The sequence below is a fragment of the Symsagittifera roscoffensis genome, chromosome 4, assembly GCF_963678635.1.
Source record: "Symsagittifera roscoffensis chromosome 4, txSymRosc1.1, whole genome shotgun sequence".
Classification (NCBI taxonomy): Eukaryota; Metazoa; Xenacoelomorpha; order Acoela; family Convolutidae; genus Symsagittifera; species Symsagittifera roscoffensis.
This window is the reverse complement of record NC_087065.1, coordinates 33,854,938-33,873,480: the sequence shown is the minus strand read 5'-3', so window position 1 is coordinate 33,873,480 and position 18,543 is coordinate 33,854,938. Positions and strand designations below refer to the sequence as shown.

Below are 18,543 nucleotides of genomic sequence, written 5' to 3'. Positions count from 1 at the left end.
CTCTTGTATTTTGTCTCAAAATCATCTCAAGATGTTCTTATACATTTTTTTTTCGATTCTGTTGAAGATTTTTACCTTTTTAGGAGAACAATAAATTTTTTGTGTCCACTAATTATTGGTGTCAGAAATTTTTATGACTTTACGGTGCACAAATCAAACAGATTTTTCCATTTCAAGTTTTTCTGAACGAGTTTCTTAAAAAGTGCGTATTAACTTACAATAGGAAGAAAAACCTTTATCCCGCTTTTTTCACTAATACGCAATGAACTCGCAGTTTGTTCATACATTTGTCATACATATTTTATGCTTGTTCTGTTGGTCTTCTGAGCCTTGTGAGAGACAGTAGAGTGTCGTTTGGAGTAAAGAGAGTCTGCAGTTTATGAGGCGAGAGCAGAGTAAGTGTGAATGGGGGGCCTGTCAAAGGGACAATTGTGCTCGTGGCTGCCTAAATGACAACAATCAGCCCCACTAATCCACTTGTTCCTGCCCTGTCAACCGATCAACTCTCTCTGAAGGAAAACAACCTCTTCCCAGTTACTCGCTGCGTGCATTTTATTGCCCCATCTAATATGCACGCCACTGTGTTTGAGCCATCCTCCAATTTAAGTCTAACTGATGTGGTGCCACAAAGCATGTGCCACATGATCAGATTATGCTCTCATTTTGTAAACACAACGAAAAATGTGTGCTTGTTTTTTTTTGCATTCAAGTCAGGCGAACAAATCTAACATGTGAGCTGGAAAAATTTTGAAGTCAAAAACTGGAGAAATATATATTTTTTCATGCAGAACCCCGTCTTTTTAATATTTTTCCATCTTTAACTCTAACACTTCTAGTTCCTGCTTCTTTTAGCTTGAATAGAGGTGCTTATGACTGACATATTAAATTTAAATGAAAAATTTTTGTCATGAATAGATTTGATAATTGGGAAAAAGTATGTGTGTCTTTTCGATATCTCAGATAATGTATATTATATTTTTCATAGGGTCGCTTAGAAGGCGTATTACATTTGGCTGGTTTCTTTCATCGTCCACCCGGTTTGGCTGCCAATGAGGCGGAGGCTGTGAAGCGTGTCAATATTGGTCCCCTTACCCCTTTTCTCTAGCTTTCGAAGCCCAGTCGAAGTATAAAAGGGCCGAAAACGAATGAGGGATACGAACTGAAAGCAAATAAACTTACGTAACATTACAAGGACATGCTTATTTTTGAATTAAAATTTTTTGTATTAGACTTATTAGTAATTAACCTATTATAATAATAAACTTATTTTTAGATGTTATATTATTTTTTGTAAAATAAGTTTTGCAAAACAGTTGATCATTTTGGATTTGGTAACAAAGGATAAGCTATATTTTTCGGCTGGCATATCGCCCTTTTTTGCCAGTCTCATGTCCGTCTATTTGAGGCTAATAAGTAAAGGTAACATTTGAGTGTACACAATGTAAAAAACAGTACTGTCAGATGCAGAATCGTAGGAAGTGTAATAATGAGCAAGTTGTCAACTTATATTGAATGTTTCCGCCTCACTTCCAATGCAACATATTGTATCATAGTGTACATCTCAACATGCGCAATTTTGCCCCACTGGCACCCATGCATGAATAACTTATGTCAAATTAGCCTGCCATGTACCAAATCTGAACAAGATTTCTCGTATCAGGGCGGCGCCCTGAGTGTTCCAACTGCACAGGGACGGATTTAATATTTTTGTCAAAATTCTAAATTTTGGCAAAATACAGCCTTGTATTGAGATGGGAGACTTCAAAATTGATTTTGTCGACCTAAAAAAGTCGGCAACATTTTTTAGGTCGATAAAATCATTTTTCGAAGTCCATAACTGCTGTTTTATTGCTCTTTTGGAAAGTTTGACTAAAAATTGCGTATTTGGCGCGCACTCCCCTTTAAAACACTATTGTGTTGGCGCCGACGGCGACGTTAGAAAAGTTTTAAAGGACAGGGCCGAAAATGGAAGTCATTAAATAGTAGCAAAGGTGGACCCTTTGGGCGGTGGGGGTTCGAATCCGCTACTGCAGCTACCCTCAACGACTATAAAGCAAAAAAAATTTAAAAAAATTCTTTTCAACATTACGAGGTCAAACTGCGCACTGGATAGGCGCGCAATGTTTTGTCTGTACGTTCCTGAATTCCAGAGACAAGTCTTTAAACGGCGCTCAGACATTTGGCCAAGGACAATTCAGCCAATACAAAATTTAGACAATTCAGTCGAAAGTATACAGACAAATCAGAAAATTCAGACAGTTTTTCAAAATGCTAGATTCGAAAGAAAAAATTCGGAATTGGAGTTGTTTCTTGGTTTAAGGTCGTCGGTGGGCGAGCTACGCGCGCTTCACCACTTTGCGCCGATAACCGGCTCTTAGTTCAGTATAGAGTCCTACCCTCTTTTGACTAGCTCGCAACACGTTGGCGCGACTGCAACAGTCACTATTATAAGCTGAATTGTCTACGGCTGAATTGTCTGCATACTTTTGACTGAATTGTCTTTGGCACAAAGTACAGTTTGACCTCGTAATGAAAAAAAAAGCATTTTCGTAATGAAAAAAGCAACCTAATGAAAAATAAGACCAAATAGCTTGCCTCAATTTAGTTGGAATGAATTTTTAGACGTTTTATTTTGCCACTAATCATTCGTGTTAAATTAATAATGGTTAAACCCTGATTGTACTGACTGCTCTTTTACTGATACCGGATAGTTCATGACGAACGAAATTTTGAACTTTGTTTTTGGTGGTGCCGCAGTCAATATCAAAAACCATTGTCGTGATTTGATCCGTATCGGGAACCAATATGACCAATTAGATTGCCTAAAATTAACTTGGAACCCTTTTGGGACGGAATACTTCGCCGCGGTTAAATAAATCGCGCTTGCATTTTCACCATCTTGAAAAGTTATCAAATCGGACATAACTTAGCCAAGAAGTTTTTTTGGCAACTTCTCTAACCCATAGCTTTATCAAAAAGTCAGAAGAACAAATCACTCCGATACACCAAGCACAAATACTCCGTCACTTTCTTCGAAATTCGAAACAAAAATTCAAACTCTAAAATCATGAATGCATGGTACTGCCAAGCTTTTTTGAACGGTACGCAAACATGAGGTCAGAATCTACCCTTCTTTGAAAAAAGTCTTTAGTTTTTGTACTTTAAGGTAACAACTTAGAAAAACTTCTGGCATAATTTACTGGGATCTAAAAAAAATTGAAAAAAAAATTCGTATGAAAAACTACGCTCACGGAAAAAATAGTTCTCTTTCAAAACAAATTTTTGAATTCATACGCGATGTTCAATCCCCTTGCTGTAACCTTTTTTGGAGACAAAGGCGGTACACTTGTACTGATTGTAATTCGCCACAGCCTCTGCTAAGCTCTAAGCAGCCACATTACATTAAGTACTGCTCGCAGATTGAGATAATCGATCAATAAACACACCACGCCTAATCCCCCCTAATTTCACTAAAAATCCATAATTCACTAAGTACACCACTCTTAAACCACTTTTCTTCTCTTGCTAAATCTGATGTTCTTCTTACGCATATCCATTCCTTCAGGTAATAGCGGTACTTAAATGTAAGATATTTTTAGCTAATGCACAGCATGTGCATCTGGGATGCACTTCATACCTCAGTTAATTAGGGTTGTATTTTGCTACTCCAGCTACCATCTTAGACGCTCTTGTTTTTATTGAGTTAGCCTCCTCCTCTTAAGCACTTTTAAATGGAATAATTCAAAAACAAAAGGATTATTGAGATAATTTATTGATTTCTCTTGTTTTTGTACATACATTAGCTCAAGAGGTGTTTTTCTCATTAACAGAGAGTGGTTTAAAAGCAACTACATCTTCTATTAAGCTACTATCTGGAAAATGTAGATGGTTTTAGAAGTTGGATCTTTTAAGAGGGCGTTCCACGCAGATGGTTTTAATGAAATGAGGCTTTAATCTCAGTCGACGGGCTCGAATAAACAACTCAGCCATAATTGAAGTAAGTTGGATGAAGTATGCTCTCCGGTAACAAACACTGAAGTAGCTTCCCTTATCGAATATCTAGAATTTGTTGATTTCATGTCGAAATCTTTGTAAAGTTAACTCCGGTTCTTATTTCTTTGAAAAATACTTATGGATATTTGAAAAAGCGTAATGCTCAAACCAATTTTTTTCCCGATTTTTGAAGGAAATGACGGAACATTATTTTCGGGTGTTTTTTTATCCTTACAAACTTCATTTTTAAAAAAAAGATTTTCTGGTTTAAAAGTTGCCAGTTTGGTCAATTTGTGATACTAAATGCGTGCTATAGTTATTCCGACTTTCGAAGAAAACGGAATGTTTATGCTTGGTGTGGTTTTATTATTTAGACAATTTTCGGCTATCGAAATAATAGTTTTTAACAAAAAACTTTTATGCCCCATTGAAGATATTGACTCCTTGAAATCAAACTTAAAAAGATATTTCTACCCCCGATCGTTTTTAGCAAAGTTTTGAGAGTTTGAAAATTGTCAATTTGACCATGCTCTGGACTAATTTTTGCAAACTTTGAAGATTATATCCATATTCCTGAAAGCGTAACGCGAATTATTATTCGTGGTGAAATATTCAGCACAACAAAACCGTTCCGAATTGAATCGAGGCTAGCTAGTCGGTGGTATTAATTTCGTACGACTCAAATTTCACACTTGATCTTTGATATTGTCCAAAATTTATAGTTTTTCAATATTTTGTTTTCCCAAAAATCTTTTCAATATGAGTTAATGGGCAGTCGGTATGGGTTAACGAGCAGTCTTGTTATTTTGAGTTTTTCTAATGCATAGCATTTGAGACAATTTATAGTTAAAGAGAATTGCAAAAAGTTCGGACAGACAGAATTAATTAAAAAGAGCATCGTACCATTTTGACAGATTTTTGCGTGCAATTTTTTCTTTCAGACAACCTTGGGGACACAAAATCGGACTGAAAAATTACATTTTGCGTGCAAAATTTTTCCAAAATAGGTCAATTGCTCTTTTTAATTATTTTTGTCTGTCCGAATTTTTTGCTACTAATTATAATACCAAAATGTTGGCAATATCTTTTCGGTCAACGAATTTGAACGAAGTTTTTCACCCTAAAACTGCTCATTTTGACGGCGGAGTTTTGTTTTTTAGTGATTTGCACACGTAACAGCTATGTAAAAAAAAACTAATTAACCTAAATTGCTATAGTTTTTGACCGATTAAATTATTCAAGGTCACCGTCATTTCCAACAATTCGTAATTGATTTGCAGGCTAGCACATTGGTTGGAATAACATGTTGCTAGATAAAAAACCATATCATTTTGTAGTTGGCATTCTGTGTGTGAGGAAAAGGGTGGGATGAGTGATTTTTCAAATTTCCAAAGCATGAAAATAAACAAAAGAATACTTGAGCTACCTTAAACTGCAACTGGAAGATTCTGGCCTCCAACCTGATGCAAGCAGTCTGGTTACTTTTTACTGCGACTTTCGAAAATAAATTGCACTTTTTGTCCTCGGCGTGGTTTTTTTTCTACTTTCGAGTTTTGCATTAGCCAGTTTTGGATGCAGTTTTTATACCATTTAAACATAATTGTCGCTTTGAGCTCAAATTTTAAAAAATATAATTCACCTTTGCTCAATTTTCCTAAAACTTTTGCGTTTTGAACATTGCCAATTTGGCTAAATTAGGACAATAAATGCGCGATATATAATTCATTCTATAAACGCGTGCGGTCATTTAATCCGGTTCAGAAATTTTGCCAAATTAAATTGAAGCAAGCACGTTGGAACTGTTATAACCTTGCTAGACGCTAATGACTCCATTTTGTACTTTTTATAACGTGTGAGAGGAATGTTTTCAAAACAAATAATCTGAAAAAAAAACTATTTTTTTTTCTAAATTTTTTCATCAATTCTTAAATTTAGTAAATGATGACTTATTCTTTAGACTTTAAGGGCAATCAGAACACTAAAGGCTTTCTTTCGACTCGAACAGTCTTGTTACTTTTCATCTTTGCCTGATTTTTAGGTAAATGTTTTATTTTCAAAACATATTAGCGCAAACATTACGCGACTGAGTGGTAACTTTCATGGTTTCATTAAAAACTAAGAAAATTTTACCTTCACAATTTTTTTGTTGATCACCATAAAAAATTATTACGAATTCTTGCGCAATTTAGAAGTCATTGTAATTTGTGCGCTTTTTTTGTTCTATCGTTGTAATATAAGTCTTGGTGCGCATCAAACCACTGGTCTTTGGATTTAGATATGCATAGCCACTCAACTACCGCTCATTAGGAAAAAAATCAAAATTCTTTGTAATCAAAAACATAAAGATGAAAGTGCTAACTGTAAAAATAAGTAATTTGGCTTTTATTTCCAGCATTATATATACACAGAGTGGAAGTCCGGTTCAAATGCATTCTATCAATAAAATAAAGCAAACTCATTGTTTTGCATTCTTTTTGAAAAACTGACGCAAATAGTTCTGGTAGCAAACCTGAGTATAAACGGCTGCTGTGAAAGTAGCCCAAGAGTTTTGACCTCAATAGTTTCTGAAAAAACTGAAAACGCCTCTCTAATTTTTTTTAGTTGTGTGTATTTTTTATGGAAAAGATTGGCTGGATGCAAAAATTTCTCTATTTGATCGTTCAAACTGATGGTTGAAAATTCAAGCTTATTTCAAACAATTTTATGTTTTGGTTTCTTTCTCCTCAGAAGATAGTTTTGTAATGATCATTCAAAAGCTTCAGCAGAGTATTCAATCAGATATAAAGGCAAATTTTTTCTTTTATCATTCCGACCACTGAAATTGGATAGGAACTTGTCTTCGGGTTGGTTTTAGTTTTGCAACGTTTTTTCAAATTTTTTCCACGTAAAATCAGGTACCACAAAAATTTATCGAAAGAATTGAGTGATAAATCATAATCAAGCCTTATAAAACGTGATTCGAACGATTTTAAATTTTTCAAAAAATTGGTTTTGGCTTCTAAATTTTTTTGATTATCGTCTTACTTCAAGCGAATAAAGCGAGCGAGCAGGCTGTTACTAGTAAGCGTATAATCCTAGTTAGGCAGAAAACTTTTTTTAAAATTTATTTTAGTAATTACTTTTAGCGCCTTCTTGGGGAAAAAATTTGCTTAAATGATTTTTCTTCTTGATTTTTGTAATTATTTTATGAGGAAAAGTTATGTCAAATATTCCTTATTAACTATAAATATTGAGGTTTTAGGCTTTGCTTATCTTCTTATCACACCTCAAGCACAAAACGATGCAACTTGTTTTTTTTTCGTACCATTTAAATACCATTCAGATGTATTTTAGTTTTCTTTTTATTTTCCACGCAAAATCAGCTGCCACAAATAATCATCGGAATGAGTCAAGTGATATACTAAATTGACGCCCATTTAGTCGTGATTAAATGACATTAAAAATATTAATAAAATTTAAAATTAAAAAAAAACATTTGAAATGTTTTTTTTTTTTAAATTTTCTGAAAAACTGTTGTCCAGTTTGTTTAATTTGCGATGACTCACGAAAAAGCAAAATTCTATTTTTATGCCAGATCTTTTTATCACACCACGCAGAAAAAACTATACTAATGTGACAAAAAAACTTCTTCTGTTTGTACTTTTGTAAAGACTATGGTCGGTTATTATGTACAGTAACTGGTTATCGCTTTTTATATTTGTGGTCGAAATTTTATGCTACTTGCACAACAAACGGCTGAATTCCTTCAGTATTTGTCCATAATGTCTAAAAGCTTAACAGCAAAATTGCAGATATAAAGTTCGTATTTTGAAGCCTCGTTACAGGATTGCCGACTCATGGCATCATTAGAGTCTGTTTTATTTGAAAACTAAATGGAGTTTAAATGAAAATTAGCTTCATGTTATTGCAAACTGAGTTTAAATGAAAATAAACTTCATGTTATTGCCTATGTCTAAACTTTAAACAAATCTTCGGTACAAGTGTTTGAGAAATAATAACACATCAATCGAGTAGTTGTTTAAACTTCAGGGATCCCCGGTGCTAATCACATCCGCGTCTACGCACATCATACATGTAACCCCATGCATCATCTTTTATGCTGGAGTCTATACTAATTGAAGTATCTCCCCCCATTTGCGAAAAGTGAGTGATACTCTATGAGTAGTGCATGGTGTGAGTGGGGGGCTCATCACACTGTGTGAGGACTGAGATTGACAGCTGTGACAAGCTCTGCACTCTTTGCTCCGCGCAGCTTGACACTCAATCTAACTAAACAAGAGACTCTTAATCTGCAGTAACACACATTCATCAATAGTTTTCAGTCTTCGTTCTACACAAGTTCGACTCAAAGTCCCTCTCTTTCAACAAAGTCCCCCTGTATTGTTGATAATTCTTATATTCTACTCCAAACTTAAGATTGCAAGTCGTTAACTACTTGTTATACCTATTATAACTGCAATCACACCATCCGCAAAGTCAACAGCGTCCATTCCGCAAGAGCAGTCTGACATCCTCTCGACTCACTGAGAGAGAAGCAAATCTTCAGAAGCAATTCAGTCGATCAATTGATAGAACATCCGTCCGATTTTATAAATGATATTTTTAAGCCACTCTTGATACTTTTAAATAAGGACCAACTAAGTTTTCATACCATCATCGTCTGCTCAGACCTTTGAGTCAGTTTTGTTTTCTGATTTCTTCTAGGGTCGATTCGTTTTTTTATCCACCCTTGCGAAGTTTTAAAGCGCGAAGTTTCGATTGTAGGTTTCTTGCAAAGAATCTTTAATTTTACAATAACAACATAATTTAGAAAATAGTTGCCTATATTGACAACAGACAACATTCATGTGGATACATTATATGTTATTTTTCCACTGCTCCTATTATGAAGTTAGGCCTTTTACCGGCATTGGAAACTGAACATTCGAAGCAACCCAGCTATCAAGTTTCTTCAAAAATCGAATCGGAATCATCGGTGGTTGCTCAAAACTCCACGTCTAAAGACATCTTCAGCTGCAATCCAAAATCTAGCTCATATTCTGAAGAAGCCAACAATAACACCAGGTTTACTGAAGATAGAAACCGGCAAAACGAAAACAACCAGTCGCGAACCGTGAGCTCTCTGGAGAACCCGAGAAGCCTCGTTTTCAGTCTGTCCAAAAAGCGTCCTTTCTTCGACAATTCCACATTTGTGCATCAAAAGTTATCCAAATTTACTCACCAAAATAATCAAACTAAGCAGGTTTTTCCGTTACTACAACAACCAAAAATGTTGCCCAGCAATCTTGCATTCCAACCAATTATGTCGCTTCAAGGTTCACCCGGAGGCTTGGCGAACTCGAATGGTTTTTCAAGCTTGGAGAGCTACTATTTGGGAGCTCCGGCAATAGCCAACCCCCTTGGATCTGGGACGGGACTCTCTCTGAATGATATTGGAGGGGGATCTGCCGATGATAGCGTAGAGTGTCATTTAGAAGATAGTCCCAGTCAGCCGAAAACCGCCGCTGAAAAAGAACTTGCCGATGCTCAAGTAATAACGAAAATCTCACATTTAAGCCTCAAATTTTGCAGCTAACGCATAAGTTTGATAAAAATAGTTCTAGTTTGCGACCACTCTGAATCCATGTGTCCATTTTAGATAATCTAGAATCTCAATTAAATCTCTAATCAATTATACCGTCTGAAAATGTATTTATGTTCCTGTTTTTTGTTAAGTGATTTCTAATAATTTTTTCTCTGTTTCAGGTGAGGACTCTCTTTGTAAGTGGGTTGCCGATGGATGCCAAGGCCAGAGAACTCTACCTTCTTTTCAGGGCATACAAGGTCAGTAATCCTTCTTCAATTTATCGGTACAAGTCTAATTAATTATATTACTTCTAGCTCTAGTGCCACGATAAGTATCTGCATTTATCATTATCATTGTAGTAAATTTTGTCGTCAGTGAATTTTTAAAGTTCGACTTTACGGGATATTATCCGAGCATGACCGAATTTGGCAGAATTTTTCCTTACAAATTCTAAGTTATGGTTCATTTCGAAAAAATGTTTCTGTTTTTTAGAGCAATATAAGGCAAAATTTTATGTTTTTGCGTACTTTTTTTTACTTATTCAAGAGCAAAAAAAAGTTATTACCTTTTTCCGCATTTTTATAGAAAAACGTTTGAAAACAACTAGAAAAATTACTTTGAAATAGAGCATCATATATTGTTGTCAGAAAATTACTTTATAGTAGCGCAGCCTCTTGGTAATTTTGTTTTAAGCTATTTGTAGTTGTAGTCTGAAAATATATTTGCTCAAACATATTTGCAAGAATAATTGTCAAAATCAACTCAAAGCTATTTTTTCAAAGCTGACAAAAAACTTGGATCTAACCAAACACCTGAACTCACGAAATTTTCTTTAATGTTACTCTTGTTTAATTGTTCAAGCAGTCGACTAAACTTAGAGTCTGAAAAGGATAGTGTTTTTGTTATTGAGTCTGCTTCTACTAGTTGTCTGTTTTGAAAGAATGATTTAATTCAATCCGCAATAAAGTCAAGTTCTCGCAACTGTCACAAAAAAGTTTGAGTTGGTTGTCACCTTACAAAATAAACAAGATAACCGGTTGCTATGCAAGTAGCACAGAATGCTCCGACCTCATTCTCACAATTTTTTTCAAGTTGTTGTCTTTTCTTGTACGTCGTGTGATGATATAACTATTTATACGCGTGCAAATTTTGTCAATTAAGCATGAACTATTACAATTTTTTCAAAAAAAACTAAACAAGAAAGATGAAAAATGTTTTCAAGTTTTTAAAATGTTTTTTTTTTCAGTTTTTTGCTCTAAAAGTTTCAAATATCTTCGAGCGTTTGTTTTTTTTTTGCCAGAAAAACGCTAAATGTAGGCTTCCAAAACTGAATTATTTGAGTAAAATTAAGAAATTTTAAGACTAATTTGGTAATTTTTATATAACAAACGTTACTCGATTGGTTAACTCGCTTGAAAATAGACGAAGAATTTTTTCTTTACATTGGGAGAGTTGTTTTTGCAAATTTCAAATGTCGTTCGAATCACGACTGTTGTTCGAATTGCTTTAATATGATATATTATTCGACCCATTCCGATGTTTTTTTGTGGTACCTGATTTTGCTTGGAAAACAAAAAAAAACTACAATACACCCGAATACGAAGCTCCTCCTTTTTTTTCAAATCGTCGGAACAAAAATTAAAACACACCCGAATACAAAGTTTTTCGCCTTTTTAATGGTCAGAACCAGGGGCGGATTTAGGGGGGGGGCGGAGGGGCAGATTTAGGGGGGGCGGGGGGGACGCCCCCTTCCCCTCAGGGATTCGACCCCCTGCCGACCCAAAGGGTCCCCCCTTTGATACTTTTTAAGGAATCCATTTTTGGCCTACCGACCCTAAAATTTTTCTAAGGGCGCCTTTGGCGCCAATATTAACTATTTTCTGAGGGGGAGCGCGCGCCAAAAAACCGCGATTTTTTTGTTAAATTTTTTCAAGTGTTTTTCAAAAATTTGCCTGCGGCGCAGAAAATTTTGGCAAAATAGGGTCAAAACAATGCTTTGGGAGAGCTCGAAAAATCAATTTGGTCGACCGACCTAAAAAAAAAAAGTTTGAAAATCCGCCCCCCCCCCCCCCTCGAGAAAATCCTAGATCCGCCCCTGGTCAGAACAAGAAACATTTTCGATTATTCTTTTTTTAATTGATGATAAATATAGAAAGTTTCTACTCAGCTTTCAATACAAAAAATGCTGGAAACAACCGTCATTTATTTTCCTTCAATTTGGATTCCTTCAATCTATTTTTTTCATTAGTAACATTTCTGTTGGCAGTTGCATACTGACAGTTACCTTTAGCAACAACGCAGAGATGCAAAAATTTCTGAAAAAAAGTAGACAATCATTTTGAAAGAAAGCTTCAATTTCTGTATTCAGAATGATTTGCGCTACTAGCTCGTACTTTAGCTTGCAGCAACCCATTTTTTGATAAATTTGTTTTTGTTGAAGGGATATGCGATTGATAGGGCAAAAAGTAAAATCAATTGAAGGAATTAATTGAAAAACGTAGTTAATTGAAAAAAAATTATTTGAAAAATTCAATATTACCCCTCTTTTTCTTTATTCAAAAATCAGCTTAAGTTAGTTCCTGAAACTGATTAGTGTTTCAGCCATTAAACCTGTTTTTACTGGTTGTCGGATTTCAAATTAAGTAAAATTTTTTCACCAGCTCTACCTTTTGTTCTCTAGACAAATACGAGATGTGGGTTTTAAGACATTTGGATTGATGTCATGTGCCTAAAAACTAGTCTTTAGGGTACGTTTTTTTTCTAAAGTTTTTACCATTGCATTTTTCATTTCTCCTATATTTTCTGACGTTGCTGAGCTTTTGATTGGTAATTATCATCTGGCAGGCATCATCAACAGCGTTAATAAGCATGCACACTGCAAAACCAATTAAACCAAATGTCATCAAGGCCGGAAATCAAAAACGTTTGAACCTTGACTCCTGGCGGGCCGTAGAAGTTGAGGGCGACTAATGATGCGTTCAATGAATTTTGCCAGTACAGTACCCTCCAGATACAATGACAAGTTGCCTCATTTCTGAATGATGAAAGATTTTGAAGGTGTTTCTGGTTTCGTAAAATTGGGCGCAATTTTTCATCTAAATTATTTGAATAAGCATATTGATATAATAGCGAAAATAGCGCTTGATATTCATTCAGACGCTTGTCGTTTTTCCGCAGTCGATAGTTTTTGTATGATATTTTTGAAAAATAATTGTGACTTGGAAAGAGAACTTAGTTTATGCCAATAGCCGCCATTTTTTTGACTTTGTTTTTTTAAAGCTTTAATTGATCAGATTCCAAGACCAGCTTCATTCTTTATTACAGAGTGCTTGTGATATTTCGCAAAAGCGGGTGATACTTTTCAAAGTTGCTCATTTCTATTATTTTTATTGATTTGTAATTCTCCAATAAATTCAGTGCGTACCTTATTAAGAAACTAGAGAAACATGCGAAGAGCAACCATTCATTTCTTTTGTTCAAATGTGAAAACCATTTTCAATAGCTCCATTTTCTGCAGTGTTTTTGACAATTCTTTTTCAAAACAAATATATTTGCTGTAACTTATAATTTTGAAAATTTTGAATGCGTCAAAAGTTTTTTGTTTTTCACTAGTTCAAATTATCAAATTCGACTGAAGTTGAATGCTCGAAGTTCATCAAAATCCGAAGTTCAATTTTAAATGCGATCGCTTTTGCAATCAAATATTATAAAGTTATGGCTGGCTTTTTTGACAATTTGTGAGCGCATATTTGAAATTGTCAGCCCACATATTTGAAATTGTGTGAGCGGCGAAAAACTTTAAGCCCAAATTACAGTTGAACTGAGTTCATGAAAGATAAAATTAGTTCAACTAATGAGCTTGTACAAATAAGGTAATTCAGTTAGCTCTTGACCTTTCGTACTGAAAGGATATAATTTAACAACAGAAATATTGAAAAAAAAAACATAAATTGTTCAAAAATTTTGGCACCAAGATCCATTTAGACCCACAGAATGAACTTCACAGAAACATTTTGGGCTAAAAATGATTCTGATACAGAACTTACAAAATATCAATTAGTCCATTTCGAAATGTGTTACTGTTGCCATGTCTTAGGACCATTGTGATAATTCATGTCGTCTGGAGATTTAAATCTTAAAGTCTATTTTAGCTTTTTAGAGTCGCTTTTTAAAGACACTATCTATAATTTACATAGAAAAATTAAATGAAATTGAAATTTTATGGTGGGTTGATTGATACAGTTATTTAAGAACGGATCTGGAAGGTACTTCGTTTTGCCGTTTGATACAACTGGAGTTATTTGAAACTAAAAGGCATTTGAGCTATTTGAATTTAATCGCATGGCTTAAGGTCAGTAGCCCCTGATTTAAACGGTTTAACTATCTTTTGGCTGAATAAGTTCGAAACAATAAATAAGAAAAACTATAAAAACGGATTATGATTAAGTTACATTTAGGGCGAACTTTAGGGCGTAACTGTATTACTGATATCAGAATCAACTGCAATTGTTATAATTTGCCTGAAAACTAATGGCCGATTCTTGAAAGAACCGAAAAACTTGGCCTGGTTTTAATTAAAATAGGAAGTTCATTCAATTCACATATGGTCACTAGAGTTGTTTCGACAAGGAACCATAAATTAAATTGTAATTGATCCGATGGATCCATGAAACGCGGCGCACATGTTTCGTTTTGAATTGAGAATTAATCAAAAGCAGGTTTCCGGGTGAAATAAATTTAATTGCAAGACAAAAGTAATAGACATACATGATAACGTAAAATTTGTTTTTTCTTACCATTACCTGAAATGGACAATTCGTAATAATTTTTGGATCTCTCTTACCATTTTTCCACAATGATAACTCTTGTGGAAGAAACGCCTTTTATAAGGAACTAATTCAGTTAATCATATGCAAGTTTTGTACTTAGCAACAAATCACATCGTTAGGAGTGGATAGGGGGAGGATAACAAACAAGGTCAAATTTAGGGCTACCAGGCAAACATCCAAAAAGTGAAACATCCATGATCAAAGTAACTTTATTATTACGAAGATCCAAAAAAAACAGGGCAAAGATCAAATTTCCACGGATAGTTTTTGATTTTGATTCAGGACTAAAAATTGATTTTCTAGCTGAAATTGAACTGCTAATCACGGCAAGTTTAATGAAAACTGAGCAAACCAATATCAAACACACCAGGTTCAAGAGTCTTCCTATTTTGAATTCTTTTGAATACAAACCTTTGAAATTATTGTTTTAACAGGGATAGCCGTTAGCTCCCAAAATGCGTGTGAAAGTTAGGCCGAGTTTTTCTTGCAATTTTTTTCTTAAAAAATTACCGAGGGCTATTTACTGTAGAACGCAATTATTTTCTAAAAATGGAAACTGGCTTACTGAACTCTTTCATTGTTCTGGGATTATGATTTCACATTATTCGGTAGCTATTCATTAAGTTTGTTTGATCTATCAGATATTTGCAGGGGCTTAGAAAAGTATATCACCATCAATTATCTAGTGAAAACTATTTGTGCTTCGACTTTCAACGAAAGTGGGGAGTATATATGCTCGGGGTGATTTTTTCAAAGCAATTTCCAAAAGGTTATTTGTCCACGGGGGATCGACCCCTATCTTCGTGCGCCCGGCTGTATGCGCACACCATTATACTTAACTCACACGAGTGTAACGAAACGACTCGTTTGATAGTTTGGCGCTGAAAGTGAATTACTTGCGCGTGGTGAATTATTCCGCAGAAAAAAATTGTTCCAAATTGAACTGCAGTAAGCTGATTGGTCTTACTAGTTCCAAATACGACTCAAATTTTAACCCTTAAAAATATTTCGAGACCAATTAAAGGGCAATCGGATTTTTCAAGGTTTTGCCCTGATGCGAGCAGTCTTGTTTCCATTAATGCTGTTTTTGTTCCGACTTTCGATACGAAAGTAACGGAATATTTGTGCTCGGGGTGGGTTTTTTTTCTTCAGACAAATTTCGACTTTTTAACTAGCCGTTTTTGACATTTTTTTCGTAAAGTTATGGGGGTTTAAAGATTGCCATTTTGGCCAATTTGGGACAATTAACGCGCGATATATTTCGAGCTATTAACGCGTAAGCGGAGAGTTAATCCGTCTTAGAAATCGTTCCAAATTGGTTAAAAGAAGCTTATTTACCATAATCGATTTGTTACAAGGAGCGAAATCTATCCTTTTTTACTTTGTATGGCGTGTGGGGGGATGATTTTCATAAAAAATTTCAAATTTTAGAAAAAAAAACTTCATTTGATTTTTTCTTATCTTTAATTTCTTAATGTTATTACTGCTCCATAAGCCTTAAAAGGCAGTCGGAACATTCAGGGCTTCGCCCTGATACGAGCAGTCTTGTTAAAATTTAATTATCAAAAAGTTTCAGTCATGGCCAGATAACTCAATTCTTGCCGTTTTTTAACTCTTATACAAAATTTGTTTTTGCTTTTTTGTCCCACAGTCTTTTCTTCATTCTCAGATACAGTTATTTTTCCAATTGAACAGACATTTTGTTCCCCGGTAGTTGCCCTGTTTCTGCATTTTAAAAAAAGATGATGAAACAAGGTATTAGGTAAAAAAATTGAAGAATACATGTGCCAGTTATTGAAATAAAAGATGATTGAAATAAGATGTTGCACAGTCATGTTGCGAGATGATTACGAGTTTTCTTAAACTCTAATAAGCTACAATTCAGCATTTATCTCAATTCCTTGTTTCAGAAACTTTCAGTAACATTAATTCTAGAGCGTCTTAAATAAAATTGAAATTAAATCAAATTATAAAAAAAAGCCCGTGCTCCATCCTAAATATTTAATGGAAATGAATTTCAAAATAAACATAGATGTCTTACAACTCCATTTTCCAACCCATTTTTGCCCTTTCATGAGTGAAGTTAGTCGAAATTTAAAAATTCTAAAACTAGATAACCCAGGGCACTCCTTGTGTTCGCGTACACAAGCTTGTAAAATTTCACGGTCGTGCGATAATTTTTCTAGTAGGAAATCGGTCATTGGCACACACACAAACACACATCCACAAACACCACACACGCAAAATTTTTTCTACAATTTTATGTATAGATTTGGCAGTCAAAACTTCTCAAATTTTCCATTAATGGCCATTAATCAAGTTTTCACATTAAGTTTATTTAGGATTTTTGACCATTTTGTTAGAAATAGATTGTACTTTCTCTAGATCATGAGTCAAAAATGAATTCAGCCTGCGAGTAAAGCAATTGTTCTTGATCAGTGAAGCTTCAAATTAACTGATCGAATAACCTTGTCTCTTTGGCGTCGAATAATAGCCCAAGGCTGCTTTCAAATGAACTTCAGTTCTCGAATATTTTCCCATTGATCCCAGAATAGAAAGTCAAATATTTTATTAGGCTATATGTGAAGCAAGAATAACATTTTGAGCCTATTTTTACTATGCATTTGTATTTTTAATCAAATTATTTCCTTGTTTGAAACTATCCCTCAGATATTGGTTACTCATTTCTTTCTGTTTTGTTTTAGGGCTACGAAGGATCTCTCCTGAAAGTGACAGGAAAACAAGTCGAACAGGTATGTGTTTTTTTCCAGTAACTTTCAACAAGGGAAAGCGTTTTAAAATAAAATAACCGATTTCAAAATTCAACTAGATAAATTGCCAAATCAATGATTGTTCATCGTGCATTACCTTTCAATACATAACCCATTTTTCATCTCCCGCCCCAAATGAAATTCGATCACTTTATCTCGAATGTCAACCAACATGACCGGAATGAAAGAGTAGTGATATCCAGCAGACACAAAATCGATACGAATTGTCTAGAAACAAACCAAATGTTTGTAAGTTCTGGCTCGATTGTGACTTCTTTTCAAATGATTTCTGCCTTGCAGGGGAAAAATCCATCAGTAAGTGACACTAAATCATGAGATAACGTAATCTGAAAACTAGAACTCAACCTTACTTATTATTTTCCTAAAACATCATGGCAACAATAATGCTTACAACACAGCAATTCTAGAACTTCTTTTCAATTGAAATCATCTGCACTTTAAGTTACTAATTTTAGAACCGGATCTTTTTATGATCCGTCCGATAAAAGTGATATATAGATCTGATCATTACTGAAAAGGGCAATGTCTAGTTTAACATAGTTGTTAAGTCTGTCGCTTCAATCGCTTTTCAAACTTCCCTCTATTTTTGGGGCAGAGGGTTGCTTCCTATTCCGAGTAAGCCCCCGTCAAGTTTCGAGCTAATTTGATACCGGTCGAAACAAATGCTCTCACCCTTTGTTAAAATTGACGTCGCAATCCAAACCACACGATACATGGTTTTCTACTGGGATTAGGTTCTGCAGAGGATATTGAAACCCTGGGGCAAACGCTAGTTCTGGGCTTAGGAAATCAATATAAACAATTATTGGAACTTTGGTTTGAACCGTGGCACTAAATCGTGAAGATTGGCAAGGTCAAGTGGCGTGATCTAGTACACTTGACCGGTGGCTGAACAAACTTGAATTTGAAACTACCCGGGATAAACATTCGTGCGTTCGATTTGAAGTTGAGTTTTACGACGTTGTTAAGTTAATCTTCGAATGATCAAACACGAAACATTCGATTTTTGTCTTATTTTTAATCGTACATGTTGATTAAAAATTAACATTTTTGGTGAAATAAAAAAACTAAAAGGTAATGAATGTTTTGACAAATAGAGTGATTTATCGAAGGGGTTGATGTTATAGCGAGGAGTAAGTGAAATAAAATGCTAGTTTGAGATGATGATGACGATGATGAGTTGAATGGCATTGGTGTTGAATAATTTACCCTGCAGTGTCTCAGTGTTGTATTGTTACGTAATTGTGCGGCTACTTGTAGTATTAATCATGGTCACATTAACCCTGCATGTACGTCAAGTGTGATCTTATCCCTGCATAACTCACATGTAAAATCAGTCCTATCATCACCACCTAACACATCT

At 34.8% G+C, this 18,543-nt stretch overlaps 2 protein-coding genes across 8 annotated transcripts in view; one reads left to right on the top strand and one right to left on the bottom strand.

Annotated features, from left to right (window-relative positions):
• Positions 1-18,543, bottom strand: part of LOC134845257 (eukaryotic peptide chain release factor subunit 1-like) — a 574,579-nt gene that overhangs the window by 301,724 nt on the left and 254,312 nt on the right. The gene's annotated exons all lie outside the window — the stretch shown is intronic.
• LOC134845253 (uncharacterized) overlaps positions 1-18,543 on the top strand; it is a 41,565-nt gene that overhangs the window by 9,828 nt on the left and 13,194 nt on the right. For 5 of the 7 annotated variants that reach the window (XM_063862188.1, XM_063862187.1, XM_063862186.1 and 2 more), the window contains exons 3-5: positions 9,739-9,816; positions 17,094-17,141; positions 17,460-17,474. In XM_063862188.1, coding sequence (XP_063718258.1) covers positions 9,739-9,816; positions 17,094-17,141; positions 17,460-17,474 — 141 coding nt within the window. Of the gene's footprint in view, positions 1-8,288; positions 9,524-9,738; positions 9,817-17,093; positions 17,142-17,459; positions 17,475-18,543 lie in introns of those variants that run through there. The other 2 variants (XM_063862181.1, XM_063862182.1) reach the window with 2 other exon arrangements.